The sequence below is a fragment of the Diorhabda sublineata genome, chromosome 5 (assembly GCF_026230105.1).
Source record: "Diorhabda sublineata isolate icDioSubl1.1 chromosome 5, icDioSubl1.1, whole genome shotgun sequence".
Lineage (NCBI taxonomy): Eukaryota > Metazoa > Arthropoda > Insecta > Coleoptera > Chrysomelidae > Diorhabda > Diorhabda sublineata.
In genome coordinates, this window is record NC_079478.1 from 5,161,820 (window position 1) to 5,185,142 (window position 23,323).

Below are 23,323 nucleotides of genomic sequence, written 5' to 3' on the forward strand. Positions count from 1 at the left end.
CTAATAAATGCTAGATACAGATACTTCTTAAAAATCAATTGAAGTACAATTTTGCAAGAGGAGAATAAGCCCTACGCCGCTGCGCCGCTTCGATATAACTTCTCATTCCAGCTATAATTAATTTTTAAAAAAAGTGTTTTTAATTGTAAAATGGATTTTCGCAAAAAATAATTAAGTTAATTGTCGAATAAATCACATTATTCATCCTGAAAAGTCCTATCGGAATCCACTACATTTTTATTAATAACTGTGATAAATAAAATTTTATTGTAAAAATTAAATTCAGCATTTTTTTCAATTTGCGATGTAAGTAACTTATAGTGCCCACATATTAACTTAGTATTGAGGAAAATCTAATTTGACTGCACTACACCTTTCTCTACAAGTTTACGTATATAATATGGTTAAGAAATAAAAAAATACAGAATTTATTTGTTCTTTACTCAGAAACGAAAAAAAGTGGTTCCGCCCGGGATCGAACCGGGGACCTTCTGCGTGTAAAGCAGACGTGATAACCGCTACACTACGGAACCGTGTGATTTATTAATAGGAAATCATTCTATTGAATGGTTAAATATGTTGAATGATATTTTATCCTTATTTTACTTTTTTTCCTATGAATGAAGACGTTTGCAGAATTTGGTTGCAAAAAATAAATAACACCAATTTAATGCTTGCAGATACAGTATTATCATCACATAGAATATGTGATATTCATTTAGAACCAATTTGTAGAAACTCCCCTATAAAACTTTCACTGCTAACTCTACATTTACCTGGTAAATTTCCTTAGATCCATCTACCTATATCTTATATAAACCATTTAATTGTGAAATCTAGATGGTCGGACCTGGTTGTCATATAAAATGTAAATGAAACCAAAATATATTACAAAATACTTTATTTAAACAGCATTTTAATTTCAGGTATTTATATTTTCTTGTAAACAACAATATTTGAATTTAAAATATTAGCAAAATGAAAGTATTTTGCATAATATTTTTGTTTCATTCACAATTTGACGCGACAACTAGCTTCGAGCATTTAAAATTACTCGAGCTATTTTCAAATTTCCTGTGAAATTAGCATGGATATGAACCTTAGATAAAATCTTTGATTATAGAAATCTTTTTTCTTGGTATGGAGCCAGTCCGAGAGATGTTGTTAGAACCGAACTCTGCCGTAAAATTTTTATACAGAGTGGCAGATCTATCGAGTATATAATCTTTGGTTACCCCTTCATATACTAAATAGTGCTGCACCTCTTCTATGGATTTGGTAAATCACTGAAAATATTTATGCAGAAAAAAACGGAAAAAAATGTTGAAATTAAAAGAAAATCATTTCGTCTGAAATTATATTTTGATTGAAAGTACTTCAAACTAAATAGAAGAAGAAAACTGTCAAGTGTTGATTAAACTAGTTTTTGTTGAGGTTATATTTAAAATAATATGATTTTTCATCCGTCTACTTATTACAAAGTTGAAGTAAATTAAAAGTGATATTTTTGTTATTAAAAGAAATTATTAGTATGTTTCCAAGAAGTACTAGCAAGTTAATTAGAAAACTATTGGTACAAAAACTTCATTTTAGTGACCAAACTAAAACCAATATAAAATCAAATCCAAATATAAAGCCATTAGATAATATAAAACTGGACTTAAATATTACAGATCGTTGTGTTAATCGTCTGAAAAAAATAACGACTACTAACGATGAAGTATTAAGAATATCAGTTGAAGGAGGAGGTTGTTCTGGATTCCAATACAAATTTGACCTGGATACTAAAATTACTGAAGAAGATAAAATATTTCAAAAAGATGGTGTAAAGATAGTTGTGGATACTATTTCTCTAGATTATATTAAAGGATCTACTGTAGATTATGATGAAGAATTAATAAGATCTTCATTTAAAATAGTTAAAAATCCTTTGGCTGAACAGGGTTGTTCATGTGGAGCTTCTTTCGCTGTTAGATTGGACTAATTTTTGAATTTGTTGGAAATGATTTGTGATATATGTCGTGATAAAAACCAAAGGAATGTTTATTAACTTTTAATTTACATGAAATTTTTATGAACCGACTGAACTTATTAAAAAAATATTATTGGGTATACCAATGATTAATTGTAGATCTGTTATGCACATATTTTTATTTAGACGAAGTTCCAAAAGAAATGTAAGTAGATTTTTAAATAAAATATCTATTTTTCAGTTGTGTATCCAGCACATGTTACCACATTTGATGTTTTTTTAATAGTAGCTAATAAATATTTACTAGTACTGTAGATTCTTTAAATTCCACATTTATAAGTCAAATCTGTTATTTTAAAGTTTGTTATTATACCATATCTGCAAAGTTGCATTCATTACTGATGTCTGATTCGAATATATTTGCATGTTTAATAAGCATGTGTAAGTAGACATCACCAGTTCTAACTACCTGAAATTATTAATGCTGGTAATCCACTTGGACTGAACTAGTTATTTCTTGATTACCTAGTGCCTAAAATAATAGCAAGTTACTCCAGTCTAAAGTCGTTGCAATGGAGTAAGACAATGTCCAATGCAAGTCACAATATATATTAACTAAAAGCATGCAATTCATACAAGATATCTTATTTGCATCTTTGCCATTTTTATTGTGTGCAAGTTACCATTCTATTGAGAAATCTAGTGAATTTTGGATTGAAGTAGGAATTTGTCTTTTGTGGTAAATATTACCACATTTATTTACTCTATGATTAATGTTGGAGAGTTGGCTGCCACACAAAAGAGAAAGGGGTGGTTTTGCTCAGTGGAAGCAGCAATGATACATTGGCAAGACTCTTGCATAATGCCAAACAAAATGCAAGATCATATGCAAAGATTCCCAGTAAGAAATCAAATGAATTGTTAATAAAGGATGTTATAAGAGAGATTTGGAGACAGGAAATAGTGGCTGCATTGATAATAGATGGATTCAAAGTATCTATTAATGATATCTTAGATGATGTTACTACCATAGATTGATTTAAAGGTAATTGTTTTTGGGTTGCACATAGTGGGGGTCACAGAAAGATAGAGGATAGAATAGACAAAAAAGTATGATGTATCCAGAAAGGATGTATGGGAAGGATAATGGAAAGTGGTAGTGGCTCCAGAATTAGTGATTGCAATTTCAAGAAGACTTGCTATAATGATAATGATACCACCATATTTGAGACAAGTAGTGGTGACGACGTTGAGTTATTGTGACAGTGTGATAGCTGGAGATGTCTTCAGGCCAGATATCTAAGAGGTTCCTGTTTGGTAGTGAGATGAGGTTACCATGAACTTACTGGCTTCTATCAGTGGTTGAAAAAAAGATTGATTAAGCCAGGAGCAGTACTGGAGGTGAGAGAGTGTAAAAGGTACAAGGCGGAAATGGAAAAATTCAACAAGTGATAAGAATCCTGATCATTTCAGAGGAAATTAATTCGAGAAAGGGTCACTAGCTAGATAGATTATTGTTTACTCCCCTGTAATTTAGTCTTTGATATGATTACCCAATTTCTAATGTGGCTAAAAGCGTTGCTATCGCGTTTCTCAATGGTCTACTCCCAAGGTGGCCTCGTCAGAGATGGATAAAGACACCTGGCATGAGACAAGAGAAAGCACATATAGATGGACCTCGTGCGTCTCACACCAAACAACTGCTTCAACTAAACAGGCCGTGAAATCCGACTAGTGACCGGACTTCTAACTGGACACTGCCATCTCCACACTATGTGCATCACGGACAATCCGGAGTGCTGCTGATGCATGGAGGAGGACGAAATTGTAGACCACTTCATCTGTGCATGCCCTGCATTCAAACAAGTGCGCTTCAAACACTTGGGCAAGCCTTACAACTTGCCTAAAGACATCAAAGGGTTTAATCTTAAGCATCTTTATCAGCTTTTAAAAGAACATCAGTTTATAGTAAAGTGAAGTGGGACACGACGGGCCTATCTGAAGGTCTATGTACTCAAAGACCCCTTGGCCGCCCAAAATTAACTATGAACCCACTTCCTAAAACTTTAGAGTATCTTTAGCATCGTATAATATTCTGGTTCTCAAGAGCTTACTGATTGTTCTATAGCCTGGGATTGGCTATATAAGCAGTGCACTGTAAGAGGTAAGTGACTGTTGATTCTTTTATTTCTGTTATAAATATTTCAACCCAGATTGTTATAATATATATTGGGCTCTGATTAATAGTAAATACAGGTGGGCCAAATTGGTCCTAATATTTTTGATTTAAAAAAATCCAAAAATTTCTATTCAAATTTTTATTACATAAGTACATAGACATTAAAAAAATTAATTTAATCATACAAAATCCATTTTTTACAATTATTTACATAAATGTTTCAAGTAAAAATCTTGAATATATAAAATTTAATCCTACATCATAAATACCTATACAATAAAAAAACGGGGCATTGACTAGAAAACATTAAGAATTGACAAACAATATCAAAAAAAGAAAGGAAAACATTCGCTTACATTTTTAATACTTTATCAATGAAAACAAAAAATACAATTTGCCACTCAGGCTGGATACATCGACACTCAAAAGTTGACCTACTGGTCAGGGTTTCACCCTTCAACACCGTGTCCTAGAATCAGAACACTGAAAACAATCCTCCAAGAGATCCAGTCAAGGATCTAGAGAGCGCAAACGTGAGGTGGGGTCCTTTGTAAAATCAATATTCAAGATTTTACACTGACAGCTGCTACAGGTTTGGTAAAACGATCCTTTTGGTTATCAGAAGGAGCATTCTGGATAGATTCTATTATCTGCAACAAAAAATATATTTAATTCCAAGACAAAACGTTACAAAAATTCAGATTATAGAATTGAGGAAAGCTTTGATCTGATATTTACCGAAATGAGTTTGTCAAAGCCAAACAGCAGCCCTTCCTCATGATTTCCTTGTACCCAAGGAGTTCTATGGTTCACTGTTTTGCCTTCTGGTAGTTTACTAGTTTTCGCAAAATCTATAAGCCAAGCTCCAACCTTTGTGTCATCATATATAATAAAAAGACTGCTTCCTACTACTTCTCTCGTCTTAAAATACTCGGAATTTTCAATTTTAGAGCGAATCTCACACAGTCTCGCTAATAATCTTTGTCTTACATCTTCTTTACCTCCTAAGAACATATCTAAAGTATTCAGAACTTCTTCTCTTGATTTGACTTTCTTTAAATCAGTTACTGGAGGTGATCCTCTGCACTTCATAGCCTCAATACGAAAACCTTGACTGCAAGTCGAAGATTGATGTTCTCTAAACTGCATATAACGTAGTTTAGTTACTGCTTTAGCTTTGTGTTCTTCCGGAGTGGGTACTTGAGGGTCTATTACAATCATTTTTTGGTAGAGGTCATGTCGAGCAGCCACTTTTTTAACTTCAGATTCCAAAAAAGTGCGAGTACCCATTTTTATATCTACTACATAAGGATCCTGAAACAAAATATTGTTTGGTAAGTATCGACAAGTAGAAAAAGTGATACGTTATAGATGATATAGTATGTTTTGTTTGTGACTAAGCAGAGAATTGAAATTAGTATTTTTTTTGTAATGTTTACCTGAAATCCATGTAACAAATCTTGCAATTCAATGAATGTCTCTCCTTGGTACTCAACTTCTCTGTAATATCTCGGTATGATATCGCAGAGATTGGGATCTTGTGATAATTCTTCGTACACAATACGTTCGGTGTCGTCTGAATTGGAGGATCGTTTTTTCCAGACGGTGCCTGGTCCTGCTGGTGCTAAACTATCTGGATGGCCGCTAAGCTGGAACCAATTCGTACTACGACTTTTTAAAAGGACATCGCTAGCTGGTGCACTGAGATCCAAAGCGTTCTGTAACAATAAGAGATCAATGGATTAAGACGTAATCGATAGTATAGTTCTTGCAATATCGATATATTATTATTTAATAGTATATTCGTGTTTGTAGACTTGCATTTTATGTTAAATTATTATTGTGAACATTTTGATTATATTGATAGGTTACTAAACTCGAACATTGACTTCCACTTAGAAATACTCACTTTTGTAACTTTCTTGATAATTTGAAACTTTCTATCACTATCTTGTTTCATGAAAGAGGTCAAAAGACTTAAAAATAGTCTAGACATCTTATCAATATAGTACTGCATTCGTTTATAATTTTTATTAATTTTCACAGTTTATATAACTAGAAAACTAATTATTTTTTAATTTTATCAAAACTTGTAACATTTATCTTATACAATTGAGGGCAAACGTAAAATCAGGAATTAATTTTGAGGTTAGAGCATGTGATTGAGAATGAAAAACTGATTTGAGGTCAGGTAACTTTACCAAGTGCTTTTCACACGAAATAAATAAAACGAAAAATTTTCTACTTCAACTATACCGAGGTAAATAGTCCATTTAATTAGCTTTTTATCGATTTAATTATTGTATATGTCACGTGCATCTAGCAAATGTTTGCATGTACTTAAGATACAAAATGCAATGAACTAATTTACATTTTATATTGTATTAGAATTTTGATTGGGGAATTTTATGACGTAAAATTATTTATAGATTTTTTTGTATTACAAACGATAATAATTTAATAAAGTGAAAAACTGTTGAGAAATCCATTTCTATGTAAAATAAGTGCTATTCATTTTTTTTAGGTTTTCAAAGTCTAATTCCTAATGATTTTTTTTCTGTAAACGCCTTTCATTAATTGTTAGCAATTATTTTTTTGCTACAATATTATAAGTGCCATCTGCAATAATTAGCATTAATAGACTCATCAAAATAATTAAACATAGCATAAACCGCATTTCTAAATTACTGTGACAACTCCAAAGTAACCCTTATCCTACAGTGACACAGCACAGTTGTTATCACCTTTAGGTTGAATACAGTTGTGTACAGTTTCTCTTTGCACTGCAGTTTCCTTTGGCAGATAATTCTTTGCTTTTGAGATTCCCAAGGTCCATGGACTCAAAAGTCATGCGGGGAGTCTTGAATTCAATCTCATGATTTTTATATTTATTACTTTTGTAGTTCATCAACTTTAAAATTCATGAAAATACTTTAAAAATCTGATTATTTCATCTGAATTATTCGGAACAGTTTTTGATATAAGCTTGGTTTAATACTCTTATTAAATATTCTAGATTTTACATTGCCATCGAGTTTCTGCTTTGGAGCACATGCGAATCTGACCATGTAGTCAAGTTTGATATTCCTATTCTCTTCAGCTATCAAAATCGTTCTTTGTGGTACTTGCCTCCTTTCCAGCCATGATTTTTTCTCCACAGAGCTTAATAGACCTGTTTTGTAACACTGTACACAGCTGTCATATTCTGAACATTTAATTTTCTAACATAAAAAAGAGCTTATTGAGGCTCCTTATCCTATGTATTAGTTTTTTCGGCCATTTTGGACCTCTAGCACAGATAACAACGATCGCATTTAGGCTGATAACAACCTAAGTTATGCTTCGTAATAAATATTTCGTTGGACATTCAGAATTCTTCTTCTTTAATATGAACAGCTGACAAGTGAAATGATATAATTAATCAGTTGGTACCCTGTCATCTGTCACACTAAAATATTCTTTTTTTCCCTGCATTAAGAATTTTGTCATTGTTATAAATTGTTATTACTTGACATTGAGGAAAAAAAGTCGGTGAAACATATAGGAAAATATAATCTATAAACAAAAATTTTTGCAAAAATGTCAGAGACTTGTCAAATCAAGGTAGCGGAAATATATACAATACTATTAGAAGCTTCATTAAAAAGTGTGAACAATGAAATTGGTGAATGTCTACAGACTTGTTTTTAATACAATAGGTTGAGTCATCGACTGTGCACATTGACAACAGATGCTGATGGGTCGATCATAAGTAACAAGGGATAGTATGCATTTAATATGTTTCTTCTCGCATAAATGAAATAATTATACTATTAGATAACACAAATAATTTAATGTCGTTAAGACATATACAAATATGGTATAACTGAAAATATTATTTCTTCCGTTTTTATAAGTATCAACAGATTATTTTAATTTAATGATTTTTTCCGTACTGTCGTCTTACTAATATATTTTTTAAAATATTCGTATGACGTACGACTACTGAATTTATTTCTATAGTAACCTCCAGCCAAGGTAAAATGATCATTTTTCTTGTACTTTTAATATAGTATTGATTTATACATATTTATTTGTATAAAATAGTCTGTAAATATTTTCATCTTATTTCCTTTTTATCTCTAATATTTGAATAGAAACAGTTACACAATATATTAGTTTTTATAAAAATAATTTATGGTTTGTTTGTAATGTTTATTGCTATTTTGGTTTCGTTAATATTTAAGCTTGGACAAATATTAATGACACAGTTAATTGTTGTTTTAATCGTCTCTTTGTTTGCTTAATTTTTGTTTTTCTTAAAAAATGCTAAACCTATATAAACCACGTGTAAATAAAAACGTTAATATTCAAAGAAATATGAATAATATCAAACATTAAAGAAAAAGGAACAGGGAGTTCGACAAAACAAAAAATATGATATAATCTAACCTCAAAAATATATACGACGGAAAGTTTGTTTCAAGTTTTATCATATAAATATAGTTTAGAAGAAAACTAAAAAACGCGCTTTTAAAGCACATCAAATAAAAATAATTTTTGAAATAACCTCAAAATAATAATGAATAATTTCCAAAAAAAAAAACGTGAGGAGCTTTGTTTCATATTTTAGATCGAGCGCCGACACCTTTTCACAATAATACATTGAATATTGTTTTAAGGTTATGTAAAAAATTATTTTTAACTTTTAGTTTGATGTGATTTAAAAGTTTTTTTAATTTAGTCATTAATTGTAAATCTCCAACGAGGGTACACGAATGTAAAAGTCTTCACGAACAACGTAATGAAATTTAAGGTGTTAAATTCTAAAGTAATACTGATGAAACAGAGGGCAGCCATTTGAAAAATTTGTTTCGATGTAAAGATAAAATTTGCAGTGATAATTTCAAAAAAAAATTGCCGTATTTATATTTTTTTAATTGATACCAGCTTCGCTGCTTATAAACTTACATCTCGTCGAAACTTGTATCGAGCCGAACGGTGTAGTTTAAGGTTGTCGAAGTGCTTAGTTTCCAACACGGAGATTGGAGGTTCGAATCCTCTATCGAACGAAGTTTTTATTAAATAATCCACTTTTGCTCTTGGTCCAAAGGAGAATTACAAGCAAACTCTAAAGGTCACACACCCACATACATGTGAAACTAATAAACACGTGTTAATAAATACAAGGAGACTGGAAAGTCAGTTGAGTACTAGTATTTTAACTTGTAATAGAAACGAGATCTCGAATCGCGAGCGGTAAATATAAATTAGTGAATAGTGTATTTTAAATATACATTAGTATAGTGTAGTGTAAAAATAAATTGTGACACCCGACAGGATAAACAGAAATTATTTTAAAAAAGTTTTGGGACGAGCAATAATTTTATGTTAAGAATAAGTAGACATAAAATAAAAAATCGGATAAAAAATTTTATTTATGTATATATTGAAACTTGATCAAATTGAGAATGTGATAGTTTTTAACCATATGCGGTTGTCCTTTAGAAAATTCTTTTATACACTGGGTATTCCTTAATACCGATATGACGGCAACAGATTCTACGAATTTAAAGAGTAATTGAGAAAGTATTGTTATAAATTATTTAATTTCTTTGTTTAAAAACTACTGTTCAAATAAAAAATCTATTATTGGAGTGAGTGAATAATCGCATCTAAATTCAATAGAAATGTTGTTATAAACAAACAGTATTTTTAATGGTATTATAAAATATTTGCACTACACTACTTACATTATAAAAACATATTTTTTCAAAAAGTTTCGATGTTTTCATTTTAGTTGGAACATACACATTTCTATTATTTATAGAAACATACAGAACAATGACCCATTTCCCGACTCAGTTCCTATAATTATTTGTAAGCATGATTTTCAAATTTCCCCATTGAATCTTTATCTGTTTCTAGAAATAAATTATTGCAACGGGAATTCTCAATATTTCAGTAAACTTTCTTCTTTATTTGACGTCAATACATTGTGTGCTCAGTCAACAAAATCTTCAACGACTTTTATATTTATTTATACATAATTTATAATAGTTTAGACACCTTATTTAATAGTCACTTTGTGTCAGATCTTGGACATGTAATGGATATATCTATCTTTCAGTTTTCTAAATGTTTCTAGAATTGAAGTATTTCCAAAATTGAAATCAATTGAACTGATAATTAACAAAAAAATTATTCCTACTATCATGTGACTGTATTCAGAAGAACAAATAAGAAAAAGATGAAGTGCTGGTTGCGAAAAATATGATGATAATAAAAATAGAAAGTAAGATTAGAAGCAGTTATAAGAATGATGAAAGAAAGACTAACCCCAATCACGTTCATTATTTTTCGGAATCTAATCGAGAAGAATTAATGCATAAAAAAGTTATAAAAATCAAAAGTTTTTCTAGATCATGTTTTAAATAAAACACAACGGTGATTTAAGACTTGTTTTGGGTTAGGAACTGTAGCGGAGAGAGTATTGCGCCCGGAACTTTTGAAGGCGTTTAGAAACCGACAGGGAGACCATTTCTGTTCAATTCAAAGCCTTTGAAACCTCGGTTGTGAGCTTTTAAAGTTTGCAGCCCCTCCTAATCAAGTTCTGCACACCTTCCCGTGGTAGAGTCGGTAACACGCTAGAATTTATTTTGGCGTGGCTAACGTACAGAGCTCCCCAGATAGGATTCTTAGTCTTGATCCAACACGGCAATCTCTTGTCTATTCTAAGAGATTGGGATCATCCGAAGACTGCCCCACGGTCACCTATCTGGCTCCTTTATCGGACCGTGCCCACCTCCAGACTCCTGGGGGTTTTAGGTTAAGATTATAGTTTCCTAAAGTGGACACAAGGTGGTAAAGGAAGAAGAAGGCTTTTGTTTTGGTATGATGAGGTGAAGATGGATTTGGAATGAATGGGGATGATAATTTGAAAACAAATGAATAGGTAGGAATAAAAAGGGCTAGTAAACAAGCTGAAGGTGTAAAATGACGAAGACTGAGCCTCCACTGAAAAGGGAACCGAAAAGCTGGAAAACTGTCAACTTCCATGTAAGGAAAATTTGAATAGGCAAAAGTGTGAATCATAGATTTAGTGTAAGGAACATTGAATAGTAATAAAAACTAGTATAAATCAGTTAAATAGTTAAATTTATAACTTTTTATAATAGAATAAAGATATGAACTTCATTTATAGATTGGAGTACAGCTTTTGGCTGAGTGTATACAACAGAATGAAAGGAAAAGTATTAATTTATATAGATCTAAGCCCATCCCTATTCATAAAACCTAGTATTGTGTAAAATTTTGAATAATTACAACACTGTAGGTATCGTAATGACAATATACTGTATGCTGGAAAAGAAAAAATAGGAAAACTAAGAATGGAACTGAAATTGAGATCCTGAAGAGTCTTCTTGGTATCCAGTCCAAAATCCTTTTTGTTTTAAACGAATTTATAAAAGACAATTCACAGTCACTTGTTGCCACATAAAACTGTGTATTATTTATTTTAAATAAGTTTCAAAATAATCAATATTTTCCAAAAAATATACTTAATAAGATCATATAATGAATTCAAGATTTTAGTGAACAAAAACGCATATTTCAAGCTTCGAAATTTCTCTTGTAAAGTAATTTTTTACCCAACTTTCTTCTTCCATTGTTCCAATAGTTTATCGAGTGCATGCCAAAATACAAAATAGCTCATTGAAAAAGAAGTTAAACGAAGAACAAAAAAAAAATGGTTTGATGCAGTGTTGGAAGATATTAGATCTGAGCGCAAAAGTCGAGAATCGCAATCTGTGGAAAAGAATTGTAAGCAGTTGAAAGCCGATGAAAAAAGGGCCTTAAAGTAATGCAGTACTGGGAATATGTCCAAAATACAAAGATCATAAGTTTTGTAGACGATTGTTGGTTAGTTTTCGGCGGTTCTAGTGCACTCAGATAACTGTTTGATTGAGATGTGTAAATTTTATTGTAGGTTTCATCTATGGGCACAAAAATCCTTCTTATAATACCTAGAGAACTTCAAACAGTGCTCTATATTCGTTGGTGTTTTTGCTTCCTAATACTCAAACGTTCATATGCTATCCATTGCGATGGTTAGGCTACATTGTAGAATCTATCGCGATCCTTGAATTGATATTAATGGTATTTATTCATAACGTGAGATTAAATCCATGATACCAACGGATGTTGCAAAAATCATTTGCAAAACAAATGTATTTCCTGTATTATATTTACTTTTCTAGTTAAACATTTGATATTTAACTGGAAGCATATTAGCATTAAGAAATAGAAGACTGGTGTAGGTGTGAAATTAATTGTTATAAAAATAATCAAGGTTGTATGTTTATTAACAACTATTACCGTGAGAAAGTGTTAAACTTATAGAAATTGTCGTCGAAGTACAAATTTGTCTATATAGAAAAATTATAATGTTGACGTTAATAACAGTAAAAACGTGTTTTTATCATGTCTTCAACTGATTTGTCATTAAAATAGAAATTATCGATAGATCATAGTTTATAAGCGTTACATGTAATTACGGCGGTACATTCACAATGATAAAAATACAAATAAGTCAAAGTTTTGAGGTTTTAAAGTCCAAAAGATAGACGCAGTTTGATTAAAAGTTGTATTGAGCACTAATTTGGTGAAAATTATTTTCTAAAAATTCCTATATGTCGAATTAAAGTTATAATTTTCTCACATTTTCTAGATTCAGAGGTTCGGGATCATCCAATCAATAATATGTTCGAAGACACGATCATAAATTTCTAGATATGTTTGTATAAGGTGCGATGAAATACTGTATATTATTTTATTAAAAATCAAGTAAAAAGGCGATATGAAATTTCAAAAAGCACATCAGTAATTTGTGTACTGCAATCGACATCGTTGAATGTAATTTTTTCAGTAATTATACTTAATGTAACAATCGTTAAAGAAATGGATGTATAAAGTTGAGATACTTACAATTGCTAAGAATTTAAGCAATGACATGTCCTCTTCATTTTTATCTTTCGAATTAACGGCCAATTTAGATCCTTCAATTCCATTTTTGGATTCAGCTGCTTTAAGATTAGCCTTGATGCGCCATCTTTTGAAAGCGTTGTGTGGGGATGGAGACCTTACTGGTTTACCGCGTGTTTTCCATACATCTGCTACTTCTATGTCTTTGTCGCTGGACTGTAACAAAAAAAAAAAATACAATTATAATAACGCAACGAAAATATTCTTATAGCCACAATCCTCAACTAATGAATGTAAGAAATTTTTAATATTTTTTAGATTGTACTTTAACCATAATTTCGATCTCCAATGATGAATACATACGTATTCGAAAGCTCGGAACGTATATTACACTCTGGTGTTTTATTTGCCACACTCTCACAAAGATAACGTTCATAAACTAGTTCGTAAAGACTCCATCCAAGTTAACAGAAGATATTGAGTGTCTTCCAGGACATATACATGGATGAGGATATATTTTGAGACATCCTTAGATATTTTGTAGTAAGATTGATCTTTCACTAGACCGCCATTACGTTTCACATCTACCGGAGTTGTTTTCTAATTGAACTGCTGCATTTGTCACCTTATTAATAGGTTATTACCTTTGATGTTCGCTGTGTGTGTAAAAAAATTCGTATTGTTCAAAATTAACGGTACCTTGTTCATGATGAAGAACGATCTGGACGACCTAGTGTCTCAATACAAAAAGTTGACGATAAAATTCGCATACAATCCTAAATGGAGAGTTCATTGATAATGAGATCCAAACACTTGACTAACTAATGTTTGAATATTAATGACGATTAAGTAGAAAAGTGAAAAAAATGTTCATATTCCAGTTTGTAATAAAATTTACATTCATAACTAAACGGTTCTTAATTAAAAAAGACCTTTGTATACTGTGTTTAAGGTTAATTTGTTTCTCGGTTAACTGAATATTTATTTTTATTGTTTGGTCTTCCAATGATCAATTCTGAGATATCGAATTATAAATTTGTCTTCCACTATTTACATGTGTTTAACAAAAACCTTAATTCCAGAAACAATTAGAATAATTTATTGAAATCGTCTGTAAAGTATAATTAGACGTGTTACTTTGATTAATTCTATTTATAGCTTACAAATAAATAATTAATTATTATGTAATACGAAATTTGAAGGTTATAAAAATATTTCATGAGTTTGCAGATACAAATAAAAATATTTGCGTCACAACATCAAAGTACATAAGTAACCATTCAATACCACCATAATTACTCCGTAATCTCTTAAGACTCCGCGTTTGGTAGCGGTTCATTGACTTGAGCTTAGAAACCTCCCATGGTCTACTTATTTCTGTTCGAAAATATGATAAATAAAAACAGGATGTTCATATTGTCATGCTACTTCATTTGTTTCAAGTTATGAGTTAATATTTTTCCCAAAAATTTTACGTAAAAGAAAGACTAATAAAACTATTGTTGCACAGTCATATTTGACACAGTGAAGATCGATGAACACTTTTTCTGGGTGTAGTAAAAGATTTTCTTATTCCTCGTTACCCGGCTTCGTATTAAAACAGATCAATATAATAGTCAGTGTTTCATCCGCTTTCTCCTGTTAACTTTACTATAACTTAAATAGTAAATTGTGTTGATAAGTATTTTTCGTTTTTGTGTATAATTAGATTCAGGTGGATTATTTTTTCAAAAACTTCATGAAAGATATTGTCGTAATATAATTGAAAAATTAAAGAAATTTTTGAAGAGTTTTTAGGAAATTTTGGCAGTTTCTTGAAAGAGTTCGCTAAGGTAATATTTATTGCAAATCAATATATCACCTAGAATATGAGTATGAAAATAAAAATTAGTTTTAGCCAAAAAAAAATAATAAATGAAAATTATTTTTCGTTATTTCATGATCATCAATACAATAAAAAATAAACTATAAATGCGGTTTTCTTTTTGTCTATCGTTTTGATGATGTTTTAATCTATTTCATAAACACTGAGAAGTCTGTCCTATGTAAACAGCGTCTCAATCAGTACAAAGTACTTGATATATAATATTTATTACTTCTTTTGTTTTTTGGTGTTTTAGGTTTTAGTTTAATGAAATGTCCTTTATAATTTATCATATTTATTGAAATAATTCGATAGTTGTTAGAAAAGTCCTATGGCAAGAGAAAATGTTTCACATTTTGATGTTTATTTTCTGTTTTGTTACTTAATTGATTATAATGCCTGTTTATCCTTTTCTAGAATATGTTATTCATCATTTTTTTAGGATAATTATATTCCTCTCGAATAGCTAAGGATCTAAATTCAGGATCTGATAGCTCCATCACCCAAACTTATAATCAAGAAAATTAAATTTATTTTTTTGTGATTTCCTATTTGGATTGTGAAGTTTTTTATGATGAGAATCTAATTTTTTTTGTTTTTTTTTAGTACTGCAGTAAAACAAGTTTGTTTAAGACAGTTTCCATTACCAATTTTGCTATAATACTTGATATGGAAGCTCTAGCACAACCATAAATTTGTTTAAATGTCTCAAATTTGAAGTATCTTTTTTATAAATGTTAGTTCTATAGCTTCGTTAAACTCGTTTTGAGGTATTTATTTGTATTCTTTAATTTTTTCTAAATATGTCTTTAATAATTGTGAAAGAAACATTTTTATACGAGGAAAATACATCTAAATTTTTTCTTTGATGTGTTTTTGATTTAATAACATGAAAATAGTTCGAAACTTTAATTTTTTACCCAATTATTAATCAGAGGAAACCTGAAATGAACACAATTTAGCAACAAAAACATATAAGAGTATAAAAAACTGAAGAATTTCATTATTACATCACTACTTCAATTCCTTTGTGTTGCCTTATTCTGATACGTCTCATTTAGATTGTAACATATGACAATGGAATATAAAGATTATCATTTTAATTAATACAAACAGTATTTAATTTTCATGGCCATGATTTACGTAAACGAATTACGTTCCTGAATTTGTTTATCGAAAAAAACATTTTCAAATCAATAGAAAGCAAAAACTTTATAGACTATCAGTTGAATGCATACTACTCTTGAGTTTTTTGTATACTTTTCCTTATTATTGTCTATGTATTCATAGGAAAAAAACAGAACAAATGTTCAAACAATTCCATCAAATCTTACATGGTCGATATTTACGTAAAAGTTGTGTCACCTGTCATCTTATAATCAAACTAACACACATATATAAACGATTGACGTTCTAAGTGAGACACGTATTTGGAGAAACTATCTAGACCGAGAAAAATACGCGAGGTCGGTATCTCACTAGGAGATGATAGAAGTAAACACCATCTGACATTCCATACGAGCTTAATATATTAATTAAAGATGTTTAATTGTTGCTATTTAAATAAATCCGCAATTAAAGTAATTCAATTAGAACTGATTTTTTGCATTCCACAAAAAGATACCGTACAGATAATTTCAATATAATTATAAACAGTATCTATGTCTTAGTCCGATTTTAAGATTATATCCCCAATACTGCCAGAAGAAATTGGCACCGCACTTTGGAGATATATAATTTTTTAAGGTCGTTCCAGATTGTTCTACAACAGATATTGCTCAGAAAGAGTACAAACTTCGTCTACCCTATTATTTCAAACATAATATAAAAGAATGGGGTAGAGCTTTTGTCTATGTCGTACATCTCCTGTAGAAGATATTCAAAAAATCATTCAAAGCCTAAATCAAGAGCGTTTAAGACAACCAAATAAATAATACTGTCGGGCATGTTACAGTACGGTACTGGGAGAAAAAGGGCGTTCAATTGACAAAAACTGGTTAAAAACTTTGAAGAAATCGATACAACTTTGAATAAACATCACTACAGGTAAAAAAACTTACAAGTTTGTGAAAAATTTTAAGCTTAGAAATAAAATTATCACTGTCACTCGTACTTAGACATTGGTTGCACTAAATAAATGACATACAAAGCCCTCTCTAACTTTGTTTCTTGTATTATATGTACTCGATTTTGAGGTAATAACACCACATATATTTTCCATCGGCTCAAGTTCCTTCCTTAAAAATGGAAAGGAAGACACCGCCCATTGGATACGAACTAAGGTTATTTCAAATGCTTCGGCTAAGCCCCGAACAACTTTGCATCGAATATTGAAGCTGAACTGAAAAAACCATAAAATTAAACAACAAAGACCTTCACGTTATCTAAAAGTAACGGATTGGGTGGTAATCTCTTCAAAGGACCCGTATTAAAAATACACGTGAGATTCAGTAAATGTTAAATGTGAATATGTGAAAATTACACTAGATTGTTTTTAATTCGATGGTTACAAAAATAGAAAACAGATGCATCAATCTGTTATATATCCAACGAAAGTTTATTCTTGGTTAAATTGATCTCGCGAAGAGGATTTTCTTTGGCATCAGTGCAGCCCACACCAATCTTCAGCTAATTTCGTTTTATGGAGTTTGAGTTGAGCTGATAAACAAGTATTCTACTCCAATTGAAAAAAAATTGTCAAGAAATAGAAAACACAACAATAGTTTTCGTAAATCTAGCGACCAGATTCGAGGAATACTAACGGAAAGATGATGGCCCCTTGGACGATATTATTTTTAAGAAATACTTTTCCATGTTGTTAATAATAAACAATTGTTTGAATATAATGTGTTTTCTTTTTTTCGTGGAAGTATCAAAAGTAAAATTTATGAACCACCGTTATAAATTTTGTTAAAGAAACATTTTAGTCTTTTTTGCAACCTATTTAAAATTGTATTTACCACTATATCTTCAATTTCGTTTGAATTAGACTAAATAAGTCAAGTAGGACGAAATATGTTTGAATATTGGGAATTTATTTAGTTGCAAAAGTTTGTGGGGTTGAATAAGAAAAATAAGTAATTATAGTCATTTTCACAAAAACGAGTTTAGTGCTAATGGACAACAAAAAAAAATAGAAGACGTCATTATTCAATAAATCAATCCTAATGATTGGTAGTTTAAATATTTATATATCAAATTAATATGTGAATGATCAAGAAATAAATGATCTAATATGCTAGTCAAAATAACGGAAAATTTTTAGTTTCTATACACAATCTAGTATTAAATTCGATTTGCCATGATCCGTTTAATTTTAGATAAACACATATCAATTGCGTTTGACATTCTCGATTCCTTTAAGCGTTTACAAGATAAATTTCTTTCTTTACTATTCATTTATGATATATTATTATACTTCCATTCATGTTGGTTACATCGAACGTTATTAATTCATTTTGTTTGGCCGATATTGAGACGCGATAAAATATTTAAGGGATTTTTTACAATTTTCATTCTAGGTCAGTTAAATATCCGAGGTTATAGAGTAAATTTAACCTTAACGTTAACATTTCTCTTTGGACATGAAATACAGGTAATAAACCATTGAAAAATAATAAAACACGACCTTACAAAATGAAAACAAACCAGCAAAACCCACATAAATGAGATATCCTCGTTGAAGGTTTTCAGTTACGCAATTTTCGTTTCATAAAATTTTTCTTATTTGTGCTATTTCAACACTAAAAAACTGTCCAATTCGTAGAAATTGAAATTATTTATTTATGTTTTAAGCCGATTTTTTTGTAGGTTCTTTTTATCCATTTATATTTTTTATATGTTTTTTGTTCCATCAGCATTACGTGTCCGTAGCAAAACATTTTTCTGTCTTATTATTTGTGCGCATATAATAATTCTTCCATTCCATTCTTCACTTTCAATACGATCTCCTAAAAACACCGATTTCCACAGATTCAGGACTCGATGTCTTTTTTTTTTTTTGTAAAAATCCATATTTATGTACCATGTGTTGTTATCGGTTCGACAGTTACTATATAAAGTAATTTTGAGTCTTAGTTTTGGCGTTTTATGCCTGATTCATATCCTCTACGAGGCTACAAGAGGAAATACGAGTGCGAGAGTGTGGACTATGCGCTCGCCTTCTCGTCTCGCATCCTTGTCGCTCCGCTCTGTTTCGAATTTTCGAGCGCGAGTCGTGACAGCGTGAATGTAGAATAAAGTCTCAAGACTCGTGTTGAGAGCCTCTAGGAGGTGCATCACGTGGGTCTGGATTAGGTTACTTCGATTTTTTTGTAATCTGAAGAACGGTTAACGTTAGCCGTAACTGCATTAACTTCACTTTCAGTTCGCTTGCTTCTGTAAAATCTTTTTCAACCTCAAGAAACGTTTTTGTTTCTGTACGGATGTTTCCACTTAGATACCCTGCTTCTTATACAAGTAACCCAATGAAATAGTTATTTGTATGCCAAGGACTGAAAGTGCTACTTTGTTGGACGAGTCTGAAGCGAGCGAAGCCGCGGCGTACACAACATTTTTTAGACGACGCACCTTGTTTTATTGCGAGAGTACATCCAATTTAATTTATAAAATAATAAATAAATTTACTCATCGACAATAAAGTAGAACTTTTCCAGATTTTAGATTTTTCTGTAAGCGAGCACTACGTTTTCCGTTGGGTTTTTCCACATTTTTCTGGTGACACCACTTCATAAAGAGTTCGAACTGTTTTTCGTACCTTGCACGAGATTTATCCGGCAACGAATTAATAACGGCCGCATTCCATTTTTTTTCATCATCATTCATTGTTATTCATTAATTTAGACAAAACTTCGCATAAAACAAATAATTTCAGATAATTATAAATTTAAGGTTATGCAAAATCATCGTAGTGAAACTGTCAACTGTCAACAAAAGTTAAGAGTTGTCTACTCCAGAGCGTCCCGAAAGTGTTTTGCAGTACGTAACTGTCAACTGTCACTACATGGAACAGTCAAAACGCACTTTCGGTATGTAAATGAATACAGAACGAACAACTTTCAGATGGCGTCGTCTAAAATATGATTTATATCGAATAAAAAGTTGGTATTTTATCAAAAATGGTATCATTTTGTGTACCGTTTGCAGTATAAATTCAGTGTAACTAAATTAAACTACACAATAATGTTATATCGAAGTGATTCTGATTGTATCAATGAGTTTAGAATTTAAAATCATTAATCATTTCACGTAACTATTCTGTAAATAAAAAATATATGTAAAAATCTGTTTGACGTACTGAATGATAGAAAAAAATTCAAATCGTTTTCATAATCATGCTAAAGGTATCTGCATAATGCTCATTAACATATTAATCATCACCAACTTTCATCAATTATTTATCATAGAAAAATTTCACTATTTTCAAACTCGCGGTAATGAGGGCGATAATAATATAAAATTTTTCTGAAGCTTCGTGCTAATTTTAAAATAAAGGTTGAAGAACATTGTTTTTGATTTTGTTAATGCTGGAAGTTTTTGACTACGCGTGATAATCACAGTTTAAATATTTATTAATATTACCGTCATTGATTTAATTTTATTCGAATAATTTATCTAGATGATTGATTTCAAACCGTAAAATCAGTTTACGTTTTTTAATATACGAAATGAACAATTACATAAATTATTAGAGCAAAATAATGACTATTTCTTTCCAATTTGTGCTCTTTAGTAACTGTACTCAAATTCTATACGGTTGAGGCCTCAAAAATACGAAGTGGGCCTATGAATCATTTTATCGACAATATATACTTTGTTAATTGCTATTTACTTCAGTATAATTGCAATGTCATCGATTATAATTCCTCTTTCACGTAGATATTGTTGTATTTCAGCTTCTCATCCATTCTAAATTCAAATATCGATTGAGGCGAACTGAGTACGAGGCTTAGGGTCAAGGATAACGAAGACATAACACAATAAACAAGTTGGATGATATACAAATATATGTACAAAACGGGTGCCTAGTTATGAAACAGTGTTGGGAGTAGAGAGACGTAGGTATGTGGGTTTTGCTTAGCGGTGGAATACGAGCGTCGAACAAAAAAATTGGTCATCTTCCAGCGCGAACTTGAACGCGAGCGCGGGTGTTTTTGTTCATAAATCACACACCACATGAACGAAGGAATCAGCGCGAGCCGAAAAGTTTATAATTGATCTGTAATAATAAATTAGTATTTCCTTCCCTTTGGATTGGAGTTCTAATTGCGATTGCTCGACTAAAGGAGCGTTAACGAAGATTCGTGGAGATGTAGACGCCGATTAAGATATAAAAATTATAAACCACAAAAAAAGACAAATAACTATTGAGTAGTGATGACATTTTGAACTATCAAGGAAAAAAGATATAGTTTATTATCGTGTGCAATCAAATATATGGTTTTATTTTATACCAAGTACAGATATTTTTGTAAATTAATACTGTATTTACATATAATATTAGAATCGGATGGATCAGTAGATGCATGAATAATTGTGGATGTAACATTTCCGGTATCCTAAGCAAGTACATATATATATATATATATATATATATATATATATATATATATATATATATATATATATATATAAGTAATTGAATAGATCTTAATTGATTGTTACGTAATTGTTATTTAACAAACACTAAAATAAAAAAATACGGAGGTGGAACAATAAGTTAATAACTTTTTGATTCTGTCATCGAACATGTGATTCCTAATCCTATGTTGCGACATTTTTGTGCTTTTGAACCAACTAAATAACAACAATGATAAAAAATGGTTGATTAGCTGTACTAGCTCGAGATGCCAAACGTTCTAGACGCGCGGTTGAGAACTCTTGTAACGGAAATTGAAATTAAGAGAGCCCTAGGTATTACATTTGGATTGGTGGTTTCAATTTCGAATGATCTCTTGACCACCACCAACGCAAAATGCACCACTTGGACTTAACGTGGTTCTACTATAACATTCTATAAAAAGAGGTCAAAACAGTGAGTTTCTTGCGGTTCAATCCGCATTAATTTCTTCAAAAAAGTTACATGTTCAATAATAAAAAATAAAATAAAAATATTATATAAACAAAAACTGTGTTTCTGTCAAAAAGTCACGAAATTATCGACACCGTTTTATCTACTTTATAAAACTCAAAACCATTCAAAGGTACTGTTACAAAATATTCGTTTAAAAAAATGACTTTCAACATGAGCAATAATGCAGGGCCGGATTCGAAAAATAGATTTCGAAGCTACTTCCCCCGGGTTTTTCAAATTAAAAATTTTTCGGCGATAAACATCTTTAACACTAAAATTCTATTTTAGATAGTTTTCGTTTTCAATGATTGTATTGCGTTGGGAAATGATTATGGCGGAGACAGTAAGTGTGCAATAAAGAGAGTAAACCAAGATTTGCAATGTGCAATTTCTAATTTTTTTTTTATTTCTATGAAAAATTTTTGCAATGACGCGTTTTGTAATAAATCTCACACTTGTATTTAAGAATATAATAACAATTAAAAGACAATAAATAAATAAATCAATAAGAAACTTAGTTTTTATTGGAAATTAATATTGGGCTTTATAAGTATATAATATGGAAATATATTTTCATGAAAGCTTAAAATAATTATCAATCAAAAGAATTCGATAATCTAAGAAGCATTTCTAGTTATTTTCTGCACGAAACACAACTGCTCATTTTTTAATTAAATGTTTGGACTACTAGATTACGGTTTGTTTTACAAAAAAATTATTTTATCTGGTGAATGAATTCTAAACTAAAAATATTGAAAATTTCTTGTGTTTGTCTCTCTCTAACAATTTATTTTAGCGAAATTATTAAAGCTTGAGTAGTATACAGTCGAAAACAACAAGCTGCACATTAAGCTGTAAGTTGTTTCTATGTAATATACCACTTAGATAATATTTTAGAAGACATAGATAGAGGTCATCTACTTTGACGTCACACAGATTAGTGATATCGAAAATTTAATCAATTCAAGAAGACATTTTGCATAGAAAAAATGACATTTCAAAATTATCAATTTATTATATTATAATTACCACAAATCTAACGTATTGATATTATTTTGTGAATTTTTCCGGGTTTTCGAATTTCTTAATGGGCCCCCATCATTATTTTAGCCCCGGGCCTTATACATCTTAATCCGGCCCTGGATTTTAGGGCTCTTTTCTATGTATATCAGTTTAAAATAAATGTGACAATTGACGTTATAAACTAGATCGAAAAGTCAATTTTTAAATAAAAAAATCAAACAAATTATCACGTAAAACATATTAAAAGTT

At 30.6% G+C, this 23,323-nt stretch overlaps 2 protein-coding genes and 1 non-coding gene across 5 annotated transcripts in view; 1 reads left to right on the forward strand and 2 right to left on the reverse strand.

Annotated features, from left to right (window-relative positions):
- Positions 1-460: 460 nt before the first annotated feature.
- Trnav-uac (transfer RNA valine (anticodon UAC)) lies at positions 461-533 on the reverse strand. The gene has a single exon. It is a non-coding gene; the product is annotated as a tRNA-Val (tRNA).
- Positions 534-1,239: 706 nt separating this feature from the next.
- LOC130444116 (iron-sulfur cluster assembly 2 homolog, mitochondrial) lies at positions 1,240-2,281 on the forward strand. The gene has a single exon (XM_056779134.1). The coding sequence runs from the start codon at positions 1,532-1,534 to the stop codon at positions 1,982-1,984; it is 453 nt and encodes a 150-aa protein (XP_056635112.1). The 5' UTR covers positions 1,240-1,531; the 3' UTR covers positions 1,985-2,281.
- A 1,994-nt stretch (positions 2,282-4,275) lies between these two features.
- Positions 4,276-23,323, reverse strand: part of LOC130443685 (inositol-trisphosphate 3-kinase homolog) — a 128,839-nt gene continuing 109,791 nt past the window's right edge. For all 3 annotated transcript variants that reach the window (XM_056778426.1, XM_056778425.1, XM_056778429.1), the window contains 4 exons: positions 13,119-13,331; positions 5,591-5,869; positions 4,890-5,465; positions 4,276-4,801 (listed from right to left, as the gene is read on the reverse strand). In XM_056778426.1, the coding sequence (XP_056634404.1) occupies positions 4,715-4,801; positions 4,890-5,465; positions 5,591-5,869; positions 13,119-13,331 (1,155 nt within the window). In that variant the 3' untranslated portion in view covers positions 4,276-4,714. The remainder of the gene's footprint in view (positions 4,802-4,889; positions 5,466-5,590; positions 5,870-13,118; positions 13,332-23,323) is intronic.